At 49.0% G+C, this 27,156-nt stretch overlaps 1 protein-coding gene across 1 annotated transcript; it reads left to right on the top strand.

The window, feature by feature from the left end:
- The first annotated feature begins 9,748 nt into the window (after window positions 1-9,748).
- Window positions 9,749-26,871, top strand: SPO11 (SPO11 initiator of meiotic double strand breaks). Its single transcript, XM_056107453.1, has 12 exons — window positions 9,749-9,882; window positions 14,819-14,907; window positions 15,307-15,373; window positions 15,607-15,715; window positions 16,400-16,486; window positions 17,260-17,296; window positions 17,598-17,707; window positions 20,628-20,727; window positions 21,032-21,069; window positions 21,951-22,027; window positions 25,890-26,001; window positions 26,752-26,871. The coding sequence occupies exons 1-12, from the start codon at window positions 9,749-9,751 to the stop codon at window positions 26,869-26,871; spliced, it is 1,080 nt and encodes a 359-aa protein (XP_055963428.1).
- Window positions 26,872-27,156: the final 285 nt, after the last annotated feature.

Genomic DNA, 27,156 nt, shown 5'->3' with positions numbered 1-27,156 from the left:
TGTGTGAGTGTGAGCACGAGTGAGTGTGAACACGAGTGTGAGTGTGAGTGTGAGCATGTGTGTGTGAGATGAGTGTGTGGGGCTGTGAGTGTGAGAACAAGTGTGAGCATGAGTGTGAGTGTGCAGAGGGGAGGGAAAAGCTTTGTCTAGAGATCAGGTCTGTCCCACCCCTGTCCCTGGGTCTGCCCGCCCCTGTCCCGGCCACCTGCTGTTCCCGGGGCCATGGACTGGCCGGGCATGCAGCAGACCCAGGTTTGATTCCCAGCACCCGACCCCGAGCATCACCGGACACGGCCCTGAAGCCGCCAGCACCGCGGCACTGTGGGGCTTGAGTCACGTCAGTCCTCAGCATCTTGTGTGGGACGATGGACTGGGGCCAAGGATCACTGGGGCCCCCAGAGACCCTCAGCAGCAGCCGGGAGCCCCGTCCCCCCCAGTGCAGATCACTGGAGCCGCTGCTCACTGGGCTGCTTCCAGATCACCGTTATGTTACCGCAGAAGTCATCACCAATTTTTCACCCCCCACCTTTCCCACCACCCCCCACAACCACAAAGTAGGTTGTGACCATTATGTGAAGCATTGGGCTGGAGCAATAGCACAGTGGGTAGGGCGTTTGCCTTGCACGCAGCCAACAGGGCCGACCCGAGTTCGATTCCTCCGCCCCTCTCGGAGAGCCCGGCAAGCTAGCGAGAGTATCTCGCCCACACAGCAGAGCCTGGCAAGCTCCCCGTGACGTATTCGGTATGCCAGACACAGTAACAACAAAGTCTCCAATGGAGACGTTACTGGGCCCGCTCGAGCAAATCGATGAACAACGGGAGGACAGAGACAGAGACAGAGACGTGAAGCATTTAAAAAAAAAAAATTAAATCGTACCGGTGTTACTGAAAAACAAACAAACCCCAGCCAGGCGCAATGACCATGGGGTGAAATCTGGTCAACGAGGTCATGCGGGCAAAGTAGGAGGGAAGAGATACCGGGGTGGGGTCCAGCTCAGGAAAGACCCTCCCGGCGGTCCCTCTAACAGGGGCCTGGGCCCACCGTGCGCAGCTCAGGAAACCCAGCAAACCTGGGAGCAGATGCACCCTGGTACGGCCCAGCCCTCGAGGGGTGCTGGCTCCACCCAGCTTAGTCACAGGCGCCGCTGCCCTGCCTGCACTCGGACTCTCGGGTCCAGAAGGACGGGCTCTGATCGCTGCTGTTCTTTCTCTGGGCCCTTTGTCTGCATATTAGAGGCGAGAAAAGTGAGCCGGGAGCCCAAGCCTCTCGTGCAAGGTCACGGCACGGAAGGCGTTGGGTTGTCCAAGGTCACAGCACGGAAGGCGTTGGGTTGAACAAGGTCACGGCTGCAGCCGGCACTGAGATCAGAACGAAATCGAGCAGCTTTCTCGGCTTCCATTCCATGGTGCTCCAGCTCGGCAAGAAACAAATGTGGGTCCCACACACAAACCCACACAGCAGCGTGTGGTCAGTCCCTGTGTCCCCCAGGAGAGTTTCTCCAGCCGGGCACCCCCAGAACACGGCCACAGACGCTTCCTTCCAGGGCTCCTGAGGAAAGTGAGGCCCCGGGCCCCCCAAGAACCTGGACTCATGCATGTTTCACGGGTCCCTTCCTGGGTGAGTGTCCAGCAGCTAATGACAGGAGAGCGAAGGGGGCGTGGCCTTCAGGCTAGGGAACTTGGCCTCAACAAGGGTCGAAGCACAGTCTGGGGCGGATGAGCCCAGACTCCGACGCTGAGTGACAGAAGCCAGTCGTAGTCACATCGGCCGCGAGGTTCTTGAAGGAATTGTCCAGGCTCAAGGGAGATAGCTCAAAGGGCTGAGCCCAGGCTGTGTGTGTGGGCAGCCAGGGTTCAATCCCCAGCCCCGCATGGGCCCTGAGCACAGAGCTGAGAGCAGGTGCAGACCAAAACCAAGTTTGATATATATATTTTTTTGTTTGGGGGCCACCCTTGGCGAAGCTCAGGGTTTACTCCCAGCTTTGCGCTCAGGGGTCACTCCTGGAGGGGTTCAGGGGACCCTCTGTGATGCCGGGAATTGAACCCGGTCAGTCACGTGCAAGGCTGGCACCCTCCCCACCGGATTATTGCTCTGGCCTCAAAACCAAAATATTGTTCAAAACCAAAAAAAGTGTTCTAGAACAGAAGATGATGCTTTTCAGGGGGGCAAGTATGGAATGGCAGAATGGCAGGTACAGCGTGTACTGTGGGGACAAACTGTTTAGTTGGTGAGAATGGTCTCTCTCTCTCTCTCTCTCTCTATATATATATATATATAATTGGCGCTGGAGCGATTGCACAGTGGGTAGGGCATGTGCCTTGCAAGTGGGCCAACATGGCCGACGTGAGTTCAATTCCTCCGTCCCTCTTGGAGAGCCCAGCAAGCTACCGAGAGTATCCCGCCCACATGGCAAAGCCTGGCAAGCTACCCGGGACGTATTCAATATGCCAAACACAGTAACAATTGTCACAGTGGAGACGTTACTGGGCCCACTCGAGCAAATCGATGAACAACGGGAGGACAGTGACAGGGATATTTTATTGAATCACCATGAGATACAGTTACAAAATTTTCATGTTTGAGTTTCATACAATGATCAAACGCCCATCCTTCCCAGTGCACATTCTCCACCACCAATGTCCCCAGTATACCCCCCTTTCCCACCCTCCCCCTGCCTCCATGGCAGGCAATTTCCCCCAGACTCTCTCTACCTTTGGACATTATGGTTTGCAATATAGATACTCGGAGGCCGTCACGTTTGGTCCTTTATCGACTTTCAGCACACGCCTCCCATCCCGAATGATTCCTCGACTATCATTGTCTTAGGGATCCCTCCTCTATCCCAGCTGCCTTCTCCACAGCTCATGAGACAGACTTTCAACTACACGCTCATATTCCTAAAAAGATCACTGGGTTTATATTCTATGACGTACACGGAGGGGGTGAACTTTGAGACGAGTGAATCATAGCTCCCTAAGCTAATTTAAAAGGTGCTCTAAAGAGCTCTGGTTTGGGGGCCAGGGGGGGTTGAATAGTAAAGCAAATGCCTACCATGTGAAGGCCCCAAGTCCTACTCTGCGCGGCCCATTCTGACTCCCCAGCATCACCCCCCGCACCCGCGCACCCCTGGGCGTGGGCCCTACTTATGAAAAGAATGTCCCTGGTTTTCTTTGGAGGGGTGGGTGGGTGTTGGGTTAAACCTGGTGATGTTCAGGAGTTACTCCTGGCTCTGCACTCAGGACTCACTCCTGGCAGTACTCGACGGACCATATGGGATACCGGGGATGGACCCCGGGTCCTCTGTGTGCAAGGCCAACGCCCTCCCCGCTGTCCTATGGCTCCGCCCTTGTCTGGTTTCCTGAGTTTGGTGAGACGAGGCCGTGGCAACACACACTCAGTGACTGGACTTCCTACAAGTCCAGCAAGTTTACTTTTCATGTGGGACTTCCAGGAGCCTTTGGCCTACAGAGACACCCGGCAAAGTCTCTGGGAGGGACGAGCACTGAGCACAGATGAGGCTTCCTGAGTGCCAGCCACATGCAGGCCACTCTGCACTCACCCAGGGCAGGGCCTGGCGTGTCCTCACGTCCCCAGCGTAGAAACTAACGCACTTGGGGGCTAGGGTCGTGCCCGAGGTGAATGTTTGCATCCTACTCAGAAACTCGCAGTCCTGGGGTCCTTGAAGAGAAGAATCTCCACGCAGCCGCCTCCCCCTGTCCTGGGGACAGCGCCCCTGGCCGGCCTGCACGTCTAGACACGAGTCCTTCCTTCCCTCCTGGGACTTCCCTGCTCTGGGCACGTCGGCTGGGAGCACTGGAGAGGGGAACTGGAGCCTCTGGTGGCCTCTGCAACCCCCTCCTTCCGCCTTGGCTCTGGCCACTGGGCACGGCCATGGCCACCACCTATGATGCCAATGGCACCCCCGCCCCTTTGCTTGTGGCCCAGCAGGGAAAGATGACTGCCAGCTTGCGGAATGTTCCCCAGGGACACGACGCCCTCCTTGGAATGACAGCTGGGAGGAGCCGGGTGAGGTCCTCCAGCCTCTGGCCCTGGCCTCTCTGCTGCTCTCCAAGGGCCCCTTGAGGGCGGGGGGTCCCCACTTGTCCCGCACCCTCTGCCTGACTTGCAGCGCCCGCCCTGCTCCTCATGTCCCATCTGGATCTGCTCGGCTCATGACGGCGTGGCTGGCTCCAGGTCCTGCCTTTGGATTTCTGCCTTCGGGCTCCGTCTTCCCAGCAAAATGCCAGCCATGTGTGCGTGGGCATTCGGTGACCTCGCTCCTCTGTTTCAATGCCAGGAGGCCACCCAGAGGCTCCTGGACACCACCCCTCAGCCCAGCCTGCTCGTAAGTGGATTGGGGGGACAGGAAAGGCCATGGGGGGGCAAATCTCCCCTGCCGACGCATACCTTGGCTTGGGGCGGCACCTGCCATGCTTCCTGCTCATTTGTCAGGGGTTGTGTTCGATCACAAATAATTGCCAAGAAAACTTTCCATTAGGGCTGAAGCAACAGCACAGCGGGTAGGGAGTTTGCCTTGCACATGGCTGACCCCGGTTTGATTCCCAGAATCTCCTATGGTCCCCCGAGCACCGCCAGGGATAATGTCTGAGTGCAGAGCCAGGAGTAACCCCTGTGCATCGCCGTGTGTGACCCAAAAAGAAAAAAAAAAAAGCCAAAAAAACCCAAAAAACTTTTCATTGGAAATTATCTCAGGAAGGAAGGAAAGAAGCCAGAGCAGTGGGTGGGTTTGGGGGTGGTGAGAAGGGGGATTCCTTTCACATCTGTAAAGTCAGGGCTGGAGCACAGGACAGCGGCTGTGGAGCCCCCCAAGCCCCACCAGGAGTGAACCCTGAGCCAGGAGAAAGCCCTGAGCATAGCCGGGTGTGTACCCCCACAAAAAAAAGGTATTAATTCTCCTTGAGTCAAAGCGAGTCCTTGAGGCATGGACCAAGCTTTTCCAAGCCCAGCAGACAGCCATGGATCAGGGCTGGGACACTTGGGAGGGACAAGTCCGGGATCAGAGATCAATTAGCAGCCCAGCTGGGGTGTGAGGAAGACAAGAAGGAAAACAGGAGAGCAAGAGTCAGGCCAGCTTGTGGCAAGAAAACAAAGCACCCTGCTTGCTGCTGTGGGAGGGAGGGAGGAAGGGGGCGACTCCCGCAGGGGCGGGGGTGGGGTGGGGGGGAGATTCTGAGTCTCTCCTGGTCTTCCGGGAAAGGGGGGTTAACCTCCAGGGCACATTGCTGCACCTTCCCGAGCAGCCCTGGGCGGGGTGTCTCCTGGTAATCCGAGGTTCTGCTACTTCCTGCAACCTGGAGGTCCCAGCCATTCCAAATGGCCTGTGAATTTGCTTTACTTGGAAAAAAAAGAAAAAGGAAAACTCAAAATCAGACTAAATAGTGTCAAGCCATTAGTTGCTGGGAAATACGAGGAATGTGACAGAAAAGTGTTTGGTGACACAACCAGGCTGCAACTGGCCATGTGACTTGCACAGTGTCTGCAGAGGCCGAGACTCAGGGCTTCAACCGTTTGCAAGGCGGGAGAAGAGAGGAGCACCGAGACCAGGCTGCCTCACCCACCCGCAGCACCTTCGCGGGGCCTTACCTGTGCCAGAGCGGGAGCAGCCTCTACACACGTCTGACGGGCCGACTGGGAGAATTTGAGACCTGGGGTGCTCTTGCCCCTCTGTGTCTTGGCCTGATGAGGGGATTGTCCCAGACACTTCTTCAGAGATCCACGTCCTAACAGATGAGCTAATACGATGCCTGGGATTTGCTTCAAACTCACCGGGAGGCCTGGGGCAGGGGCACAAAGCCCCCTTGGCCCTGAGTTGAGGCCAGGAAGCAGCAGGCAGGTCCGTCGTGGAACATTCTAGCACTCTTGTCCTCAAAGCAAGCACAGCACGTGCTCACTCAGACTGCTCACCGATCCTGGGGTGAGTCATAACACCTGACCCAATTTCCTTCATTGACCACCTTTACATCGGGGGTCCAGGTCCCGCAAGGTGATAGAATCGCTGGGCCAAGGACCCACCCCTCCCACCGGGAGGGCTTGGCTAAAGCAGACAACAGCAAGATTCAATGACTGACTGTCATGGCAGCCCCAGAAGGTCGAGGAGGGTTTTATTCGTGGGAAAGACGGATGCCTACGTGGGCACCTGTGAAAAAAGATGCCCATTGTGGGATGCCGCAACTGAAAGCAGAGGAGAGGGCCTTGGGATGAACTCAGCCCTCCTCTCCCGGTGAAGACGCCCAGAACTGAGACGGGCATGCATGTCGGGCGCAGGGATTCCAGGGTTCGGAACGAAGGGGCAGTGTGTCCAGCAGAAGACCCCAGGACAGAGAAGAACTAGCCTGGCTGGACTCTGAAGAGGGTCAGCAGGAAGGAGGAAGAGGAAACAAAGGATTTAAAGATGGGAATGTCAGGGACGTGCAGAAACAAAGGTTGCGGGCAAGATTTGCAGACCGGACAGCGCTGGGTTCCAAACTATGACTTCAGGTCCACAGGCCGGGGCAGCGGGTGTCGGGGGTGTTTCTTTACCAGAAATATTTGGAAAAAAAGCTTTGTGTCCGCTTTTTATTAAAAAAAAAAAATTCAAGTAAGGGCTGGAAGGGTAGTATAGGGGCTTAAGGTACTTGTCTTGCAGTGGCCAGCCAGGGTTCAATCCCTGACACTGCACAAAACCCCCCAAGCACCACCGGGAGTCATCCCTGAGCACAGAGCCTGGAGTAAGCCCAGGCACCATCGGATGTGCCCCCCCAAAACAAACAAAAACCCAGAAGCCACCCAGGTTTAAATGTGACACACATGATACCTTCTGCCCCGCTGACTGGAAGGGCAGCCCCCTCCTTGCCTGCCTTCTTTCTTTAAAAAAAAAAAATTATTTGGGTGGTCACACCCAGCGATGCTCAGGGGTTACTCCTGGCGGTGCTCAGGGGACCCTATGGGATGCCAGGAATCGAACCCAGGTCGGCCGCGTGCAAGGCAAACGCCCTCCCCGCTGTGCTACGGCTCCAGCCCCCTGCCTCCTTTCTTGATTCCTTGGAGCTGGGGTATGGGGTGCGGCTGGGGTTTGACACTTGGGAGCAGCCTCTGCACCTGACTTGAGCGATGCTCGTTCCAGCCCCCTCTGAAGCACAGAGGCCGCTGCTGGAGCTTGGGAATCGCTTTTCTCTTTCCCGCCAGTGTGGCTCAAGGCCAGGGGCCTCGCGGTCCCCAGCGCCTCAGCCTGCGGCTGCCACGGAGCAGAGGAGTTCCCTCGGCCGCTGGTTGCTAGGGGCAGGCGGAAAATGTTTTTCCTCTCTCCGCCCCGGGCTGGGAGGGGTGGCTTTGATGTGAGGCGGTGCCTGTCAGTGCGTGAAGTGACCTGAGCCCCGCCGGTACCTGGAGGGAATCAGCTGCCGGGCGCCGGGTGCCCTCCCTTTGGTCTGCCGCAGTGGGAACGGTGCTCGGCCTTTCAAGTCAGCACTTTGCGGTTTCTCGGGCAGGAATGCCGGGCTCTTGATGGGTCGGCTCCCTGGGCCGTTTTGATTCCCTCCCCGGGCCCCCGCCCAGCTCAGAAACTTTCATGTCACATCCGGCCTGGCCACGGGCTTTCGCTCTGGACTCCACGGCTGAGCTCGGTGCTCCGTGATATCAAAGACTCGGGGATAAGGACGGACGGTTGGTGCCGGTCCCTGGAGAGAGGCACCTGGAACAGTCAAACCTTGCACTCTCCTTCAAAGCGAAGGGAGCACCAAATAAAGGATTTTGGGAGGATCCTCCCAGTATGGGAGAAGCATGCTGAAAGTAGACTCTAGACCAAACATGATTGCCACTCAATGCCTCTTTTGCAGACCACAACACCCAAAGAGAGAGAGAGAACAAAGGGGAATGCCCTGCCACAGAGGCAGGGTGGGATGGGGGGATGGGGGTGGGAGGGATACTGGGATCCGTGGTGGTGGGAAATGGGCACTGGTGGAGGGATGGGTATTTGATCACTGTATAATTGAAACCCAAGCACAAAATTTGTAAGTCTACAACTGTACCTCATGGTGTCTCACTAATAAAAAAAAAAAAGCCTCCTGCGTGTTTGTTCCTCCCGGAAGATGATAACTGGTCACCTGCCGCCAGGCCTCAGGTGCAGATGAGCAAACGGAGTCCGGAGGGGTCAGTCATCCTTACCACAAAAGGCCGCGCCCAAAACTGACATGCAGCCCAGGGGCCTCGCCACAGTGCTCAGCCCAAGAATTTGGAGTTGAGATCAGCCTCTCAGCTCTGGGCCTCCCGGGAGCGCCCTCTCACACAAAGCGCTCAACCCTCAGTTTCTTCCTCTGTGAAACGGGTCACGAATTTTGACCTCCTGGGAAGCTGGTGCAAATGCCCTTCTCTAGTGCCAAGTTAACAAGAACGCCCCTCTTTATACTCAGGGAGGCACCCAAGTGTAAGGGCTCAGCTTGACCGGGTGGCGACAGGGGTGGTATTGGCTCACAGGAGTGCAGAGCCCGGGTAAGAACCTGTTGTGATGATGATGATGATGACGACGGCCCCAGGCACACGGGGTGCAAGACAGGCACAGAATGTGCCCAGGAAACATTAAGACAGAAACAAAGCATCACTCCTGTTTATTTTGGCAAAGTAGCCTTCTTTCAAAACTACCAACTAGCCGGGAACAAAGGGAGCAATCTGCTTCTCAGGAACGGTTGGGAGGGGACCCAGCCCTAGGCCCTCTGGGCAGAGCCCCGGGAGGTCTCCACCCACGCAGAACAGGCCCCCACATGCTGTGGAGCCCTGGGGTTCCCCCTGCTGCTCTCTGGACCTCAGCGGTCGTCCTCCGCTCTAGGACGCTCAGAGAGCAGCGGGGAAATTGCGAGGTGAGGAAGTCCCATTAAATTCGAATTTCAGATAAGCCCCTGAATATTTTTCTTAGTAAAACTGTGTCCCAAAGATTGCAGGAGACCTAAAAGAGCCGATCAGAAGTATGCATTGTTTACCCGAAATCCAAACTTAACCGAGCGTGCTGTATTTTAATTTGCTAAATCTGGCGGCCTTACAAAGTGACTGGGGCCGCGGGGGTGTTAAGCCCGGCATGCCTGAGCTTGTGGGCCTCCCTTTCTCTCTCCTGCAAAATCCACATGATCACAGCAGGGACCTCCAGGGTGGCTGCCAGCATGAAAGAGAGCGACGCAGTGAAATGCGCTTTGTGACCTCGCTTGAAACGTTCGCCAGGACAGGAATTTCACTTCCCTTGATCACAGCTGAGCCCTGGGCGAACAACAGTGTCTGGCACACTGCTGGCCCTCCGTAAGTCTTCAAAGGACCCAGGCTTCAGAGGGGGAGGAGGGCCCCCCAACGGTGCTGAGCGTGGGGTGGGGGGGGCGGGTGTGTGTAGGGCACGTGTGGTGCTGGGGCGTCCTGAGTGCAAAACGCACACGCCAATTCTTGGAGCCACCCCCTGGCCTTTTCTTTCGAGAAAGGAAGACTCGTGGGCACGACGCTCCACGGGGGAGGAGCAACACCGACGCTTCTGCTGGAAGAGCCCAGGCCCGACCTGGACCAAGGACTCCCACGCGGCTGCAGCCAGTGGTGTCCTGTGCGCCTGCACTCAGGGGCGTGCGTGGCGCATGCGCAGTCCCGGCGCGCAGGTGCCGCCCCCTCCACACTCGCGCATGCGCGGACTCAGTGCACGTGCTGGCCGAAAGCGGGGAAAGTCCGGGAAAATCGGCCGCGTTCCCCGTCCGCTGCCGCCCCGCGGCGGGTCGTGTCCTCATGGCGTTCGCGCCCATGGGGCCCGAGGCCTCGTTCTTCGAGGCGGTCGACCGGCACCGCGCCTCCCTGCTGGCCGCCCTGAGAGGCGGGGGCGGCGGCGGGCGGGCGGGCGCGCCCCGGGGCCCGGCCTCCAGGTACAGGCCTGAGAGCCGCGAGCAGCCCCGCGGGCCGCCTCAGGCGCCCCCAGAGCCCCCCTCGGGGTCAGACGCCCCCAGAGCCCCCCTCGGGGGTCAGAAGCCCCCAGAGCCCCCCAGGGGTCAGGTACCCCCAAAGCCCCCTCGGGAGCCGCCTCAGGCACCCCCAGAGCCCCCCTCGGGGTCAGACGCCCCCAGAGCCCCCCTCGGGGGCCAGGCACCCCCCAGAGCCCACCTCAGGGGTCAGGCGCCCCCAGAGCCCCTCAGGGGTCAGGCACCCCCAGAGACCCCCTCAGGGTCAGAGCCCCCAGAGCCCCTCAGGGGTCAGGTACCCCCAAAGCCCCCTCGGGAGTCGCCTCAGGCACCCCCAGAGCCCCCATCGGGGGTCAGGCACCCCCAAAGCCCCTCCAGGGGTCAGGCACCCCCAGAGACCCCCTCGGGGGTCAGGCACCCCCAAAGCCCCCTCGGGAGCCGCCTCAGGCACCCCCAGAGGCCCCCTCAGGCGCCCAGCCCGTGACCCTTAACTCCAACTCAAACGTCTGTCGACGACCCCCCCCTCACCCCAGCTGCTAGAACGTACCCCGTCTAGAATGTTCCGGAAGCTTCCACGCTGCTAGGCAACAGTTTTCTGAGGTTTTCCTGGGACTGAGAGTTGGCGCCAGTTTGGCGTTGGTGAGGCTGTGTGTGTGCGTGTGTGTGCGTGTGCGTGTACCCACGTGTGTGCATGTGTGTGTACGTGTGTGCGTGCGTGAGTGTGTGCGTGCGTGTGTGTAAATTGGTGGGGAGAGGCGGGTGGTTTGGGCTGTGTGTGCGCGCATGTGTGTGAGTGTGAGTGTGTGTGTGTGTTTGTAAATTGGTGGGGAGTGGCGGGTGGTTTGGGCTGTGTGTGCGCGCATGTGTGTGAGTGTGAGTGTGTGTGTGTGTTTGTAAATTGGTGGGGAGTGGCGGGTGGTTTGGGCTGTGTGTGCGCGCATGTGTGTGAGTGTGAGTGTGTGTGTGTGTGTGTAAATTGGTGGGGAGTGGCGGGTGGTTTGGGCTGTGTGTGCGCGCATGTGTGTGAGTGTGAGTGTGTGTGTGTGTTTGTAAATTGGTGGGGAGTGGCGGGTGGTTTGGGCTGTGTGTGCGCGCATGTGTGTGAGTGTGAGTGTGTGTGTGTGTTTGTAAATTGGTGGGGAGTGGCGGGTGGTTTGGGCTGTGTGTGCGCGCATGTGTGTGAGTGTGAGTGTGTGTGTGTGTTTGTAAATTGGTGGGGAGTGGCGGGTGGTTTGGGCTGTGTGTGCGCGCATGTGTGTGAGTGTGAGTGTGTGTGTGTGTGTGTAAATTGGTGGGGAGTGGCGGGTGGTTTGGGCTGTGTGTGCGCGCATGTGTGTGAGTGTGAGTGTGTGTGTGTGTTTGTAAATTGGTGGGGAGTGGCGGGTGGTTTGGGCTGTGTGTGCGCGCATGTGTGTGAGTGTGAGTGTGTGTGTGTGTTTGTAAATTGGTGGGGAGTGGCGGGTGGTTTGGGCTGTGTGTGCGCGCATGTGTGTGAGTGTGAGTGTGTGTGTGTGTTTGTAAATTGGTGGGGAGTGGCGGGTGGTTTGGGCTGTGTGTGCGCGCATGTGTGTGAGTGTGAGTGTGTGTGTGTGTGTGTAAATTGGTGGGGAGTGGCGGGTGGTTTGGGCTGTGTGTGCGCGCATGTGTGTGAGTGTGAGTGTGTGTGTGTGTGTGTAAATTGGTGGGGAGTGGCGGGTGGTTTGGGCTGTGTGTGCGCGCATGTGTGTGAGTGTGAGTGTGTGTGTGTGTTTGTAAATTGGTGGGGAGTGGCGGGTGGTTTGGGCTGTGTGTGCGCGCATGTGTGTGAGTGTGAGTGTGTGTGTGTGTTTGTAAATTGGTGGGGAGTGGCGGGTGGTTTGGGCTGTGTGTGCGCGCATGTGTGTGAGTGTGAGTGTGTGTGTGTGTAAATTGGTGGGGAGAGGCGGGTGGTTTGGGCTGTGTGTGCGCGCATGTGTGTGAGTGTGAGTGTGTGTGTGTGTGTGTAAATTGGTGGGGAGTGGCGGGTGGTTTGGGCTGTGTGTGCACGCATGTGTGTGAGTGTGAGTGTGTGTGTGTGTGTGTTTGTAAATTGGTGGGGAGTGGCGGGTGGTTTGGGCTGTGTGTGCGCGCATGTGTGTGAGTGTGAGTGTGTGTGTGTGTAAATTGGTGGGGAGTGGCGGGTGGTTTGGGCTGTGTGTGTGCGCATGTGTGTGAGTGTGTGAGTGTGTGTGTGTGTGTGTGTGTTTAGATTGGTGGGCAGTGGCGGGTGGGACTTTCCAGGGCTTTAACCGTTTTTTTTAAGAGGAGAGGCGGGAATCGAGGCGTCGTGGGTTCTCACGGAGGAGCGTGGACCCCAGCGAACAAGGGGGCCGCGCGTTGGACGCGATTCCGAGGAGCCGGGCCGCCGGTTGGAAACGACGGGCTTCCGGTCAGGCCGAGCAGGTGCTGACCAACCAAACCGACCACGGAGGGTCGAGGCCCGCGTCTCCGGACAGCGCAGCGCGCCCTGCATCTGCCCTGTCGGTTTTATCAGCGGAGCTTTGCAGCCTAAACAAATCAGCGTCTTATTTTTAAGCCCGAGCCAACTGCCAAAACAACGAAAGAAGAGAAAAACCCACCAGCAGACCCATTTCTACAGGAGGGTTTTAGCGGGGAGAAAGGAGGCGGGAAGGAGCTTTCACTTTTCTTAACTTGCTATGTTAATGAGACGTTGACATTTCGGACGTAAATCGCCCGATTGTATCTCAAGAGTTGGCTAGGACACTTCCTTGAACCTTTTCCACCCCCAGACGGGAGAAAACGAGATGTTGGAATGAATTTTTATCAGCTATCAGAGGAGAGAGACTATTTTGAAATTTATTTTCTGATCCAGGCGTTTTTCAATGAAAGCTCTGACGTTTTTTGTGGAAATTGCACTCCATTTTGCCTATTCTCTAGATTTAATTTGATTTCCCTTCCCAGCAGATTGCTAATGGTATTTATAACAGAGCAACATTTTTTGAAGCTGATGGCTTGTGAAATTAGAAGTCAGCTGACAAAAAAAACACTGGGCTATGTCTTAATATTTTGCTCTAAAGTGGTGTTAAGGGTTGCCAAGTCCTTTCATGGTAGTGATTAAAGTTTTTTTCTTTTTGTATCACTAAAATTCAAAAGGACTGAGATCAGTTAGAGTAATGCACTACAACAAGAAGTATTTCTTTTGAAATGTTCTTTTCGCGTTGCATTTTTGGAAAAGAAATGGAATCCAAGACCAATATTACATCATTTTAAATTAAAACATTTTCAGTAGTATTTTGATCCAATTAGTTTGTATTTAAAGTAGATTACTATGAGGAATGCACGAAATCCATTGCTAAGTTCTATTTCTAGTTATTACTCTAAATGGGAGGTGTTACTTTAACTATCAATTGCTTGGAAAAAATTACAAGAAAATGGCATTTCTTGGAATGAAACCACTATAAAACTGTTCTTTTAATGCAGTGCTGATGTCAGAATTTAATGGGAGTGATCATTATCATATGGATTACCTTCTGTTAACTAATGAAACAAAGGGTTAATACTGGTCTGAGGAATGTTACGCCATGTTAAAGGCCTTATATATAACTGAAATTGAATCTCTGTTTATTGTTTCAGTTCTGAGGTTCTTGCATCTATAGAAAATACTATCCAGGACATAGTCAAAAGCTTGGCGAGAAATGAAGCACCTGCATTCACAATAGACAGCAGATCCAGCTGGGAAAATATAAAGTGGGCATTCTCTTAAGTTTGTTTTTAAGTGTAGTGTGCCATTACTTGAATATATTTGAGTTTGTCAGATTTCATTCTTTTTATTGTCTTTATTCTGCCAAAAATAGATTTAAGGAATTTTACAAAGTACACCACCATAGAATCAGGTTGTATAAACTAGAACGAGCTATGAAAGAAGGTGAAAGAAAAACACTGCTAGGAACAACGGTAACAACAAAAATGAAATTCCAAAAGAGGTTAGAATTCAAAATGCATATGCTCAAATCTTGCAGTCCTGCTAAAAAGTGTTCTGGACTTGAGTCTGCACTTTCGAAGGGGGGAATGTGACCTGTGGGAATCTCATCTGAGCTTCCCATGTAAACCACTTGCTACACCCAGTTCCATACTGAGATCAAAATAAATGTGTCCTGAGCACATTTCAGAAACTCTTTTCCCTAGGACCTCTCCCCTGCTGTCACGTGTCAAGGGAGGGCAATACCAACCAACAACATCCACGTCCTCAAACCCTCTATAGCCCTTTATTTTGTTTCGCTTCTTCAAATATTCAACCTGAAGGAACTTCCAAAAAATAATGCAAAATACTACAAGAGCAGCTCTCAGTAAAATTACAGAAACAGAGCTAAAGTTCATTTGAGGCACCTTGGGTGCTAAATACTCAGTGTCAGTATGATCAATAGAAGTTATAAACCTTTAAATCATGTTTTCCAAGTTGGGTTTCCTTAAGCCTTAAGAACTGACACATGGCATCTTTGCCTGGTGCCTTCTGCCACCTTTAGGACAGGCTTGGCAGTTCAATTTAGTAACTCAATATAAGTAAATTAATATAGCTTGGGAGGTACGTCCAAAGTAAGATATTTTGAAACAACACTAAATGGAGTAATTATTAAAAGAAACAAAACACTAATAAACTTACAAGGTTTTTGAAAATAGTTGACACACACTGTCTTTCCAAGAAATAATACCCAGACGCTCACTGCGTAAAGATATATAATGCATTCATTTTAGACACTGTCCTTTAGTGCTTCTCTTGTCACAAAGCTAATTTCCTAATTACTAGAATTAGCTACGCTTATAAACAAGTTCCTCAAAGATTCAGTTTAAATAGGACAGTAAGTATAGACCATTTTGAGTTCAGGGATAATTTTGTTCATTTTATTCTCCTGTTTTAAAATGATAGGTTTGAAGATTCTGTGGGTCTTCAGATGGTATGTAATTGTGCCATGAGAAAAATCAGAAGTGATTCAACAAAATCAGTGAAAAAGTTTGGTAAATGACCTTTCTTAACTTTTTAGTACTAAAATGATTTTAGTTATTTTCTGGGTTTCAGTTGTTCCTAGTCAAAAAGACCACCCATTAGTTGAAATAACTTTTTAGAATTTTTTATGTCACTAACCATGGTAGTTACACTATCATTTCAAAATCAATTTTCAGTGTAAATAATTCAGTACATGTCACCCTTGCTACTATTAGTACCATCAAATTTGTTTAACTCTTCTGGTAATTATTGTTCTATAGATTATTACACTGCTATAAATAGTTTTCATCATAGATAAAAAATATTTATGTTACAGAAAGCAGGTAGAGTTCAAATCCATGATAGAAGTATATTTTTGATTGGGAAGAGAAATGATGAGCATAACTTGTTGATTGCGTCTTATTTTGCAGCTCTAATTCTTAAAATATTATCCATGATTTATAAATTGGTACAGAGCAACACTTATGCAACCAAAAGGTAAATACGTTGACCTGGCAAATTCCTCTTTAAAAGGTAATGTAACATTGAGTTGGATAAATTTGCAAGATATATTTTGAAGTGTTAGAGAAGTTTGCTAAACGATGGGTAATTGATGTAATCATTTATAAGTTGTTTCATCCAGTTGACATTTTCTTTAGATAATGCCACAATTCTTGTCATATTCGAAGAGAATATGTTTAACTAAAAGTATGTATTTTAAATCTTCATAGAGACATATATTATACAGACAGCCAACTCTTTGGTAATCAGACCATTGTGGACAATATTATCAATGACATTTCCTGCATGTTGAAATTGCCAAGGAGGAGTCTACATATAGTAAGTAACAATACAAACCATTTTACTTTAAAACAATGTATAATTATAATAGAATAAGTCTATTCCTTTTGAAATGTGTGATAGTATTTTTTTTCTCATTACTTTTTGGGGGCTTTTTGTTTCGTTTTGAAGTTCACACCCGGTGGTATTCAGAAGCTGCTCCTAGCCCTGTGCTTGGGAGTTGCTCCTGGCAGTTTTGAGAACTCTATGCAGTGCCAGGGATTGAACTGTCTGGGCCTCCTGTGTGCAGTGTGGGCGCTCAGCCTGTGGAGATATATCTTCAACCCTCATTATGAATCTGAATTTTCTAGTTTCAGTATAGCCCCTGATACAAATGAGCAAAAAAAAAATGGTATTCCCCAAATAGATTTCACTTCTGAATACATTGAGAGAAAGAAAAACATAAATATATATTTTTTTCTTCATTTTAAAAATTCCGATCTGGACTTTGCCAAGTATACACATGGAGCCCTAAGGATAGTTCCATGGATAAGGTGCTTGCCTTTTGCCTGGCTTGTGGCTGACCCGGGTTTGGTCCCTGACGCCACATATGGCCTCCTCAGCACTGCCAGGAGCAATCCCTAAACACAGAGCTACGAGTAGCTCTGAATTCCACCAGGTGTGGCCTCAAAACCAAGCAAAAAAGTCATGGACAGTTTTCAGATATGTCCATTATCTTTTCAGTTATCTACATCAAAAGGTTTGATTGCCGGCAATCTGAGGTACATGGAGGAAGATGGCACCAAAGTGAATTGTACCTGTGGCGCAACCGTAAGCTTACTGAATATTTTCACATTCCCAACACCCTTTTAGAGCCTTTGTTTTAAAAATGAATTTTATCTCCTTTGTTACATAGTCTTGAGATTCAGATTTTAAACTAAAAGGAAAGGATGCATAGGTACTTGATTTGCAGGGTTATATATTATTTAGTTTGAAAATACGTCGATTGTCAAGTGTCATCTGAAAGAAACAAAAATAAGGATTTTTCTAAGCAGTGTTCAGTTGTGGAATGGGAGTGGGGCTCCATGGAAGAGCATTGACCTGGGGTGTGCAGGGCCCTGGATTTTATCCCTGGCACTGTGACAGGAACCAACAGCATAAAGCAAAACCAAGCAGCCTGTTGATCCAGGTGGAGTGAAGCTTGATGTTTCCGCAAGTTTATTTGTATATATTCCATACCATTTTCCATTTCTGAAATTAATGTTTCGCACTACACTGCCCGTTGGGTTTGGATATATAGAAGGCCCAGAGCAGCAACTGGCACAACCATCAGAAGGGGCCGACTTAGCGATTTAGCAAGGAGAAGAGTAATTGCAGTGAGCAGTGGCCTAAGGAAGTCTTTCCTTGCTGGGAAAAGGTTTGGGGTCATTCATCTCTTTTCCTTCCGAGGAGTAAATGTTTCCCACTGGTTTTCTTCTTTCATTGGCCACCAGAGGTTTCTTTTCCAAAGAAAAATGAAAATATAGTCGGTGTGATAAAAGTTAAAATGTGGTTATCCTTACTTTATATTTAAAATAAAATCTGTCTTGTTTTTTTAAACTTAGGCTGTAGCTGTGCCATCTAATATTCAAGGAATTCAGAGTATCCTTTGAGAGGGAAAAACCGTATAAACTTACAGAATGTTCATTTCACTCATTACTCTAATAAATCAAGCATTCATCTTGTAAATGGAACCAATTAGACCTTATAGTGGCCAAGAGGAACACACCATGGTTTCCTCTTCAGGACTCTTAGGCATTCCCCATCTTGTGGGGAAGACAGACCTAAGGATTCGTTTCTACGTTTGTAGATAAAATGGAAACTACTGAACCAAGAGCGGCTTTTCAGTCGGTGGTGAAACTGAAATACCCTTGTCTTCTGTTTATCAGCCTTAACTTCACAGACTTAATCACAGATGCGAAATTTCTGTTAATTGTAGAAAAAGATGCAACATTTCAGCGCCTCCTAGATGATAGCTTTTGCCACAAAATGTCTCCCTGCATCATGGTGACGGTACATCATAGACTTTTAACACAGTTCCAAGACCAACACAATTTAGAGCATTTTACAAGGGAGTTTATGATGTTATTCTCTAATCAATTGGAAGCGCCCTTTGGGGTTATAGAACAAAAATGCCCAAAAAGTTCATTTAAATCACACTAAATCTCACTGAAATAAGGGTAGTGGTCCCATTTTTTAAGTACAGTGACTTGCTATAGCGAGTTGAGCCAGTCTTTTGGGGGGAGGGGTGTCACCTTTCCCAGGGGCATGTCTAGACTCAAACTTGGTAGCCCTGAGGCTTTGGGGGGAAATGGAACAAAACAAGCCACGCCTCCTTTTCCTCACTCCACTTTGTGTAGCAAGTTAATTCGGTCAAAGGCACCCACTTACTTTCAATGTTTGGGAAAGTGCCAGTAATGCAGAACTGTAGGCCGCAGGGGGCTGAGTGGTGGGGGCTGAGGCATCTGGGAAATGGGGGCAGTCCCAGGGGCCTCGTGGTAGAATGCTGAAGAATGTTTAGCAGAAGCATCAGTTAGGTCGGGAGGGCCAGGAGCCAGGGGAGCTGTGGGTGGCCGTCTTGGTGTCAGGATCAGCGGGGAGGAGACTGAGGGAGGCCTTTCCTAAGGGCCATTCCAGTGGCCTTGGGGAGCCTGGGTGAGGGATCAGAATGACTGACATGATGGCATGGTTGAGAGTCACCTCTCCTTTCTCAGCCTGGGCCATGGGACCCCCCCCAGGTGGACTCCCAGAATATTCCAGGGGGAAATGGCATCAGAAGGGGAGGGCACAGGCAAGTGACCAGTGAAGAAAACAAATGAGAGAGAAAAGAAAACTTGCGGGGAAGGACTGAGGGTCACTGACAAGAAGGCTCTGTTCAGAAGGAAAGATACTTTAAACTTTTTTTGAACCACCATGAGTTACAGAGTTAACAGAGTGATTCCTGAGTGTGTCTTAGATTTCGGTACTCCAACACCAATCCCTTCACTAGGGTCTACTTCCCTCCACCAGTGTCCCAGTTTCCCTCCTGCCCCCCTGGGTCGCCTCTTGGAAGCACAATTTTTTAAATCCTTTGTTCCCCCTCTCCCCCTACTTCTGCCCCCCCCCCCACACACACACACACACCAAGTGCAGAAAGGAGGAAAGATTTGGTGTGTGGTTTTGGAAGCGGGATGTTGAGATTTTAGCAGGAAATCCTTGTGACGTTTGCCTGCTTCAGTGAAGAGTCCATAGTTAAGATGGGAGGTGCAGCCTGAAACCTCTAAACTAAGTAGGGGCGGGAGGGAGAAGACTGCGAGTAGGGGCCTTGCCTCGCACACTCCTGACCTGAAATCAATCCCTGGCACCCCATGGAGCCCCCTGAACCCTGCCAGGAATGATCCCCGAGCACCGCCGGATATGCCACCCCCCAAAAATAGTCTATATTTGAGCCCCAGAAATATCTTCTTGCGGAGGCTGCCCTCAGATTCACTTTCCAGCCTTGTCGTCTTCTTTTTCTTGACTCACACCACGACAGCTGAGGAAAGCTGCAGAGACCTGGGTCTCCGGCTCGCCCTGGGCGCTGGAGGGTTCGTTTGGTACGAACACTTTGGAGATACGCAGCTAGCATAGCTGGTTAGAAGGCAACACAACAACCATTGTAGAAGGGAAAAAACACCCAGCACCCTCTTTGCCTACTGTTACTCTTCTTGTGCCCTGCTTCTGTGCCATCCCCACTGGTGATGGGTCCACTACCATGAAACACCCACAAGCCCAGCAGTAGTGGCTTCCTTTTGCAGTGCGGAGCTGAGGGTCAGACTGGGAGGGGCCATTCGTCACTCGATGTCCTCTGGTACATCTTCCAAAGTTTCGAATGTTCAAATGCTACAAGGTTTGACCTTCTGCCACTCAATGTGCTCTCTTTTCTCCAAGGGAAAAGTTAAACTACACTATCATTCACTCTAGTCTGCTAAGCACTTGACATGGTTTGGGTCGGCATTTACTGCTCATGGTCTCATATCAGCTGGTAAAGGCTCCCAGACATCCCTGGGAGGCAGGGGCTGTCAGCATTCCATTCCAATAATAGGGTCCTGGGGTGCAGGGACGTAATTACCACCACGATAAATGACTGTTGGCATTCACACAGTTCCGCATTTCTATCGAGCGCTACTCACTGAATTTTGTGTGGCAGGCATATTTATCTCCATCTTATAAATGATGCCACGGACTAATAAGACTTGGTAACCGGCCTATTGTCTCCTGCTAAGGATAGGCAGCGAGGGAATTTCAACTCCAAGTCCTTCTTAATCTCTTCTTGCTTCCTTTGCTGCTCATGCTTTATGTGGTTTTCTGCTTTTCTCTCTCAGTGTTACTTTAATACTCCGTACATTATTTTTTCTACATAATTAGTGTTTAAATAACTTTGTGTTATTTCACCACTTGAGGTTTATTAAATCCTAAATTTAAGCCAGGTACTCTTCTGAGTGCTTTATGATTATTAATTTAAGCTCTGTAATAACCTTATAAACACCCTGTAAGGCGTCCCACAGAGCCCTGAATGAAACACAGGCTGGTTTCCTCATCCCCCGAGTTCAGCCCGCTAAGTAGTGCAGAGCCGATGGCGCAGCCTCTCTTTGTCCCGGAGGCTAGATGGTCTGACTCCTTAGTAGCTCGTCATCATAAGTGGCAGTGTCTTGGTGCAGACTTTCTCCGTTCCTGTTTGTGCTGAAATACTTCCTTTAGGGCTCTTTCCAGGACTGGGGAGTTTGAGTGAGTGTTAGGAATCATGGTGGGCATCTTAGCACGTTGTACGTACTGTGCATTTACTCTAGTCTGCATCAGCCTTCCCCTACCCAAAACGGAAAGTGAATTTCTACACTTCCGGTGAAATTAAGCCATCCTTTCAATAGTTTCATTCGACTGGAATCAGAATGCTTACTTTCACTCTTGCTTTTAGGGAAAGGGAGTGCCGGATCTGAACACCAGACTTTTAGTCAGGAAGCTGTGGGACACATTTCAGATTCCCATTTTCACTCTTGTAGATGCTGATCCACACGGTAATTTATCATCACTTGACTATTTGAACCAAGAGTCACAATTAAAACATATTTGTAGTTGTGGTTTTACTTAGAACATTTGTAAAATTTAAAAAAATATTATTGATATGATTCATGTCTAATATGATTGATTATGACTTTGAGGCAGTTTATATTGCTAATTTGCCATTTCAAACTGAACAATAAGTTCTTCATCATAATATTAGCCCACAAACATAACCGTTACTGATATTAGATATAATTTGAGAGTGCAAATGTTGAAGGCTATAACATACGAGACTAATTTTAGCAATTTTTTTACCAGGCATAGAAATAATGTGTATTTACAAGTATGGATCTATGGTGAGTACAGAAAAGTAGTTTCCTGCTTTGCCACTGTAAGATTTCCTGTTCGGTCGTGTGGTTTCTGCATTTCCTCGTGAGCAGGGGGCCTCCAAATGTGCCGGGGAGCTAATTTCCTAGGCTACAGCCAGGCTTTTTCAGGGGCTGATTCGGCTTCTAACACAACCAGTGTCACCACAGCTGGCAAAGTCGGGTTAGCTGTGGGCAAGAGGCATTCTCTACTCCCTTGATTTGCTGAAAGGATTGTGGTACCCCAAGGTTCATAGCACTGTGTGATCGACAAACATGCTCTGGAAATTATATATAACCTCAGATTCTAACTTTGCCAATTTCTTTTTCTCCCACCATAAGAAGAAATGAGAAAACCACCACATGTCAGTGCTAGAATGTGCCAGTGCCACTGACCAGGGTTCTCAAAGTGTGGTCCAGGACCAGCACGGTCAGCCTCACTTTGGGACTCACAGAACTGCAGATCTCAGCCCAAACCCCAACCCCACCCTTGTTTGGAATCTCTAGGGGTGGGCCTACCAAGAGCTTTTGGGGATCAGCAGTGTGCAGCCTGAGTGTCCCTGGGGTACGTTTGTAGCAGATGGAAGGGATAGCAAGAAGTTAAGACACTGAGTCACAGTAATAAATGCAGGCCAGAGGATTCGTTTGTAGTTTTATTTGATGGAAAATCAAAGACACATATTACTGAGAGGTTTTCTCCCTTCTCTGTGACCGGAAGTCCAGCTGACTGATTGAAGCTCCAGGTGATTGTCTTCAGTTCTATGTGAACTTTAGTACTTATCTTTTTTCAAAAGTGAAAAATTTGACTACAAAAATAAGTATTCTAGTTCTCTGCAACTTAGTCTTGTCTAATCTTCTGTGTTTTGTTTTAGTCTATGTCCTTCGAAGCCCACAATCTCACCGTTCCGGCTGTAAGATGGCTCGGTCTCCTCCCTTCAGATGTTAAAAGGTTAGGTGGGTGCTGGGAACTCATGGCACACGGCAGAAGGTGGCAGAGCCTAAAAGAACAACACTTTGAAGGATTTTAAATTTTATATTGTTCACACTGACTTGGCATTATGTAGTTATGAATTTGATTCACAAGTATTCTTCTATTTAAACTACTAAAATATTGGGGCCGGAGAGAGGATAAGGAGGGCAAGGGACTTGCCTCACATGTGTTAGACCTGGGTTTGATCCCTGGCACCCCGAAGGTCTCCAGAGTCTGAGCACAGAGCCAGTAGTAAGCCCCGAGCATCACTGGGTGTGGCCCCAAAACCCAAAAAAGAACTACTAAAATATTTAACAGATGAATTTCATTAATTAAAGTTCAGCTAGCAAGAAAACTATGACTTTTATGGCAAAATATTGTGTAATATTTTATGCTTAGAAAATATAAAACATTGAGTTGAGCTAAATGGTAATAATTGAGAAAAATCGTTTGCCATATGACTCAGATTTCTTTGTTGTTGTTTTGGGGTCACGCCCAGCAATGCTCAGGGATTACTCCTGGCTCTCTGCTGAGGAATTGCTCCTGATGGTGCTTGGGGGAACATATGAGACGCTGGGCATCAAACCCAGGTCAGTCGTGTGCAAGGCACGTGTCTTACTCTCTGTACTATCTATCACTCCTACCCATGACTCAATTTTATCATCTATTTAGACATTTAATTTTATTAAAATTTTTCTCTTAAAGTTATTAAAGTTTTGAAACCTAAATTTTGACAAGTTTCACATATATGTATATATATGTGTGTATATATATATATATCCATTATAGGAAAGTATTAAGAAGTAGGTAAAAATGACCCACGTATGTGTTGCTTTACCCATGTCTATTACTTTTTGTGCATAATCATAAATTTGAGATCACACTTTGTTATTTTATGTATGATTTTCTTTCAATACATAATGACTATCTTTATATCAGTAATTACATTTGTCTTCTATGGCCTTATTTTAATTCTCATGCCACTGAGTCCCAGTTCTGGACATACCAGAATTTGCTAGTCAATCTGTTGTAGGGGGACATTGGGTAGTTTCCAGATCACTGTTCTTACAAAGTTTGGAGAGACCTTCCTGTAAACTAACCCTTTGCTCACATCTCTTATCCTGTAGAACAGATTCACAAAATTGCTGGATTAAACGTGTTATACATTTTTTCAGAGTTTACCTCTGGACAAGTTAATTTTCATGCTTTCCCCATTAATTTTCGTGCTTAGCACACACCTCTTCCTAAACTTACCATATTACCAACTTAACTCATCTCCACCACTATCATTTTTGGTTTCTGGACATACCTGGTCATGCTCAGGGAATCATTCCTGGCACACTCATGGGACCTTGTAGGATGCTTTGGATTGAATAAGGGTCAATAGTCTGTAAGCGCCCTACCCACTGTACTATCTCTCCAGCCCCTAAAGTTAAGTAATGATGAATTTAAACATGCTTATTGAATTTCTTTAGCAGTGAGCAAACCTTGGTATCAGGTTATTGCTTCTTTTTTTTTTCTCTTTGGGTCATACCCAGCGATGCACAGGGGTCACTCCTGGCCCATGCACACAGGAATTACTCCTGCTGGTGCTCAGGGAACCATATGGGATGCTTGGAGTCGAACTCGGGTTGGCCATATGCAAGGCAAATGCCCTACCCGCTGTACAATCGCTGCAGCCCCAGGTTTTTGCTTCTTAAATTAGAGTTTAAACAGATTTGGGGTAATGATCAACCATGTCTTAGAAAATTATAGGAGCCAGAACAATAGGACCACGGGTAGGGGTTTGTCTTGCATGAGGCCTACGTGGGTTCTATCCCCAGTATCCCAAACACCGCCAGAAGTGATCCCTGAATGCAGAGCCAGGAGTAATCCCTGAGCACTGGGTGTGGCCCTAAAACAAACAAAAAAGAAAAGTAAAATGAGTACACACAGGAGTGTTTACTCTATGTTTTTAATGCTTTTGCTCCAGTGAATCCAAGTTTTATTTACTTTTGTGTATGTATGTTTGTCTGAAGATGATTTCTAATGCACACTCAGTGTGAGTAATCTAGTAACTGTTAAAGTGGAGAGTTCAGGGGAACTCTGGTGTCTCTCGCGTTCCCCCAAGAGTCCTTCCAGATCATCCTGAAGTCATAATGCCAGCAGGGTGGTAGCCACACGGAAACAGCTTCCAGAGAAACTCTTAGCCTAGGGTCACATTGTCACCAATCCAGAAACTTGCCACTGGCAAATTAAATTATGAAATTAGGGCGTCACAAAAGACTTTGAAACTGGAGCTTTCTCGGGAAATTCAGGATTTGCGCCTTCAAAATGTAGCCTACCCCATAAATCCTGGATCTTGCATGTTCTTGAACACTTATCAAGGTAAAATTAGCACTGCACTGTCCTCCTGTTGTTCATCAATTTGCTCATGCGGGCACCAGTAACGTCTCCATCGTGAGACTTGTTACTATTTTTGGTATATCGAATATGCCACGGGGAGCTTGCCAGGCTTTGCTGTGCAGGTGGGATACTCTCGGTAGCTTGCCAGGCTCTCAGAGAGGGATGGAGGAATCGAACCTGGGTCCGCTGCGTGCAAGGCAAACACCCTACCTGCTGTGCTATCACTCCAGCCCAAGGTAAAATTGCATTCTTTAAACTTTGAAACTAGACCTATGTGCATGCATCTAGTATGTACAGACGGTATTAGAAGGCCGGAGACATCGTCCAGTGGGAATGGCACTGGCCTTAGGCGTGGCCAACTTGGGTTTGATGCCGGGCATCCCCTATGGTCCCTGGAGCTCAACCGGGAGTAATCCCTGAACACTGCCAGGTTGGCCCAAAGACAAAAAGTTAAAAAAAAAAAGTGATAGAGTAACTTTCCTTTTCATTAAGAAAATTCTTAGTGAATTACCACGAATTCAGAGCCCAGCAGAACTGTGGTCCTGGCACCTGGCCCTCAGCCTCACCCTGCAGGCTGCACTGCTGAGAATGAGTGCCACTGCCGGCCACTAAGTTGCGACTGGGTGCTGGTGCTGTTGGCATTCAGCTTATAGCCAGTGCCTGCCATTACTGTGTGAGTAAGACATGAAGGAAAACCACTCAGGACAAACTTCTACCATGAACTTAAAGGCTTGCTGGTTTAGGATAGGATTTCTTCAACTTTTCCACTCAGGATCCCTTTTTGCCTGAGAAATACCAGAAACATCTTGGATTCATAATCTGGTTCATTTTGAATTTTTGGTCGTTTTGCAGAAACCTTTTACTGTTGCCTATTTTTTCTGAACACCCCGCATGCAGTTACCTTATTACCAAATGGGATTGCAACCCGTAGTTTCCAAAGCAAGGGGCTAGCAACTGGAGTGACCATACAACAGGTAGGACATTCGCCTTGCAGGTGGCCAGTTCAGGTTCAGTTCCCAGCGTCTCGTATGGTTCCCAAACCCTACCAGGAATGATCCCTGAGCACAGCCAGGTGTGGCCCCAAAATTTAAAAAAAAAGGGGGGGAAACAGCCGCAGCAAGTGTCGCGGACAGGCCAGGCTCAGCCCACTCCTGTTCCTAGTTATGGATTGAAAAAGTGGGTCTTGAGGCTGGAGCAATAGCCCAGTGGGTGGAGCTTTGACCTTGCACCTGTGTTCGATTCCTGTCATTCACTAGGTAGATCCTGCCAGGGGAACCAACCCTGAGCATCAATGGGTGTGCTCCTGCCTCCCCTCACAAGGAAATGTTTACTCATCTTCTTCCTTTTCTTTCTGAGTTTCTTAAAGTAGTACAGTAAGTGCAAGCGCAAGTGAAATGTATGTGCTCTTCCAGTTATAGGAACACTGTTTTTGCTGAATTGGAGATCTATTTTTTAGGTTAAATATATCCAAAGATACTTTGATTCCACTGACAAAACAGGACCAAATGAAACTTGACAGTATCCTGAAGAGACCTTATGTTAACTGCCAACCCTTTTGGAAACAGGAAGTATGTCTGTCTGTCTGTCTTTATCTTTAATTCTCTCCCTCCCTCCCTCTCTCCCTCTCTCCTTTTCTTATTCTTTTTTTTTCTGTTGTTGTTGTTGTTGGGGGTGGGAATTGGCCACAGCTGGGCTTCTTCCTGGCTCTGCACTCAGGGATCACTCCTGGTGGAGATCAAGGGACCATATGGGGATGTCGGGGATGGATCCCGGGTCAGCTGCCTACAAGGCAAGTGCCCTACCTGTTGTACTATCACTCCGACCCCAAGAAGTTATGTTTGTCTTTAAAATTTCAATGTTGCATGTTTCACTCCCTCTTATTTAAGTAGTAATTATTCCATAGGATATTGAAAATAGCCTCCTTAAAATATTATATACCCAGCATATAATGTTTGCCAATAAGTGATAATTGGAACGTCAAATGACAAATACTAACAGAAAAGGGTTGGATGAGGTGGCGTGTTTTCATTCCTGTCACAGTTACATAGTCATTGATCAGGTTGTGTCGTAGTTGATGGGGGAGTGGGAGGAGACGGCATGAAATGCCAAGGACCACAGATCACTCCTGGTTATTGGAGTCATCGATATTAGAAATCATCCTGATATTTTTAACTTTACAGTTCTGAACTATTCTGGCTGACCATAAAGGCTACCATTCATGGTTTGGGGGAGAGAAAAGGTTAAGTTAGGTTGACTGGTTTGAGTTGATGGAACTGGAACAAAAAATTCTGATGTGACTCAACTTACTTTACTGACAGATGGAATTAATGGCTGAGAGTAAAACGAAGGCGGAAATCCAAGCCTTGACCTCCCTGTCATCAGATTATCTTTCCAGAGTATACTTACCCAATAAATTAAAATTTGGAGGATGGATATGAAAATATATCCAAACAACGTGGGCTTGCAGGAGGTTTTTCATTCATTTTTGTCTTCAGTAGTGATACTGCTGTAAGAACCGGTATTCTTAATTCTCTAGAGGTAACTTAATTTATTAATTACATTTTCTGTCAAAATAATGCTGTATTCTAGTTTTCTTTAGAAGCCCTTATATGTCTCTGTAAAAAGTGATAGAATCCAGTGCTCAAAAATAAACTCTAAGAGAATGTGGTGTTACTTTTAATTTTTATTTGAAATTTCTATGTATATGTTGGGCTGGCAGACAA

Source organism: Sorex fumeus, unplaced genomic scaffold (genome assembly GCF_029834395.1).
Source record: "Sorex fumeus unplaced genomic scaffold, SorFum_2.1 ptg000166l, whole genome shotgun sequence".
Classification (NCBI taxonomy): Eukaryota; Metazoa; Chordata; class Mammalia; order Eulipotyphla; family Soricidae; genus Sorex; species Sorex fumeus.
The sequence above is the reverse complement of the archived record's forward strand: the minus strand, read 5'-3'. Positions and strand labels throughout refer to the sequence as shown.

Excerpts from the sequence above, each read along its gene's own strand:
- SPO11 (XM_056107453.1), top strand. The coding sequence starts at position 9,749 with ATGGCGTTCGCGCCCATGGGGCCCGAGGCCTCGTTCTTCGAGGCGGTC. Across the intron at positions 20,728-21,031 it reads TGTAGATGCTGATCCACACG|GCATAGAAATAATGTGTATT; the intron begins GTAATTTATCAT and ends TTTTTTTACCAG. Across the intron at positions 21,070-21,950 it reads TTTACAAGTATGGATCTATG|TCTATGTCCTTCGAAGCCCA; the intron begins GTGAGTACAGAA and ends GTTTTGTTTTAG.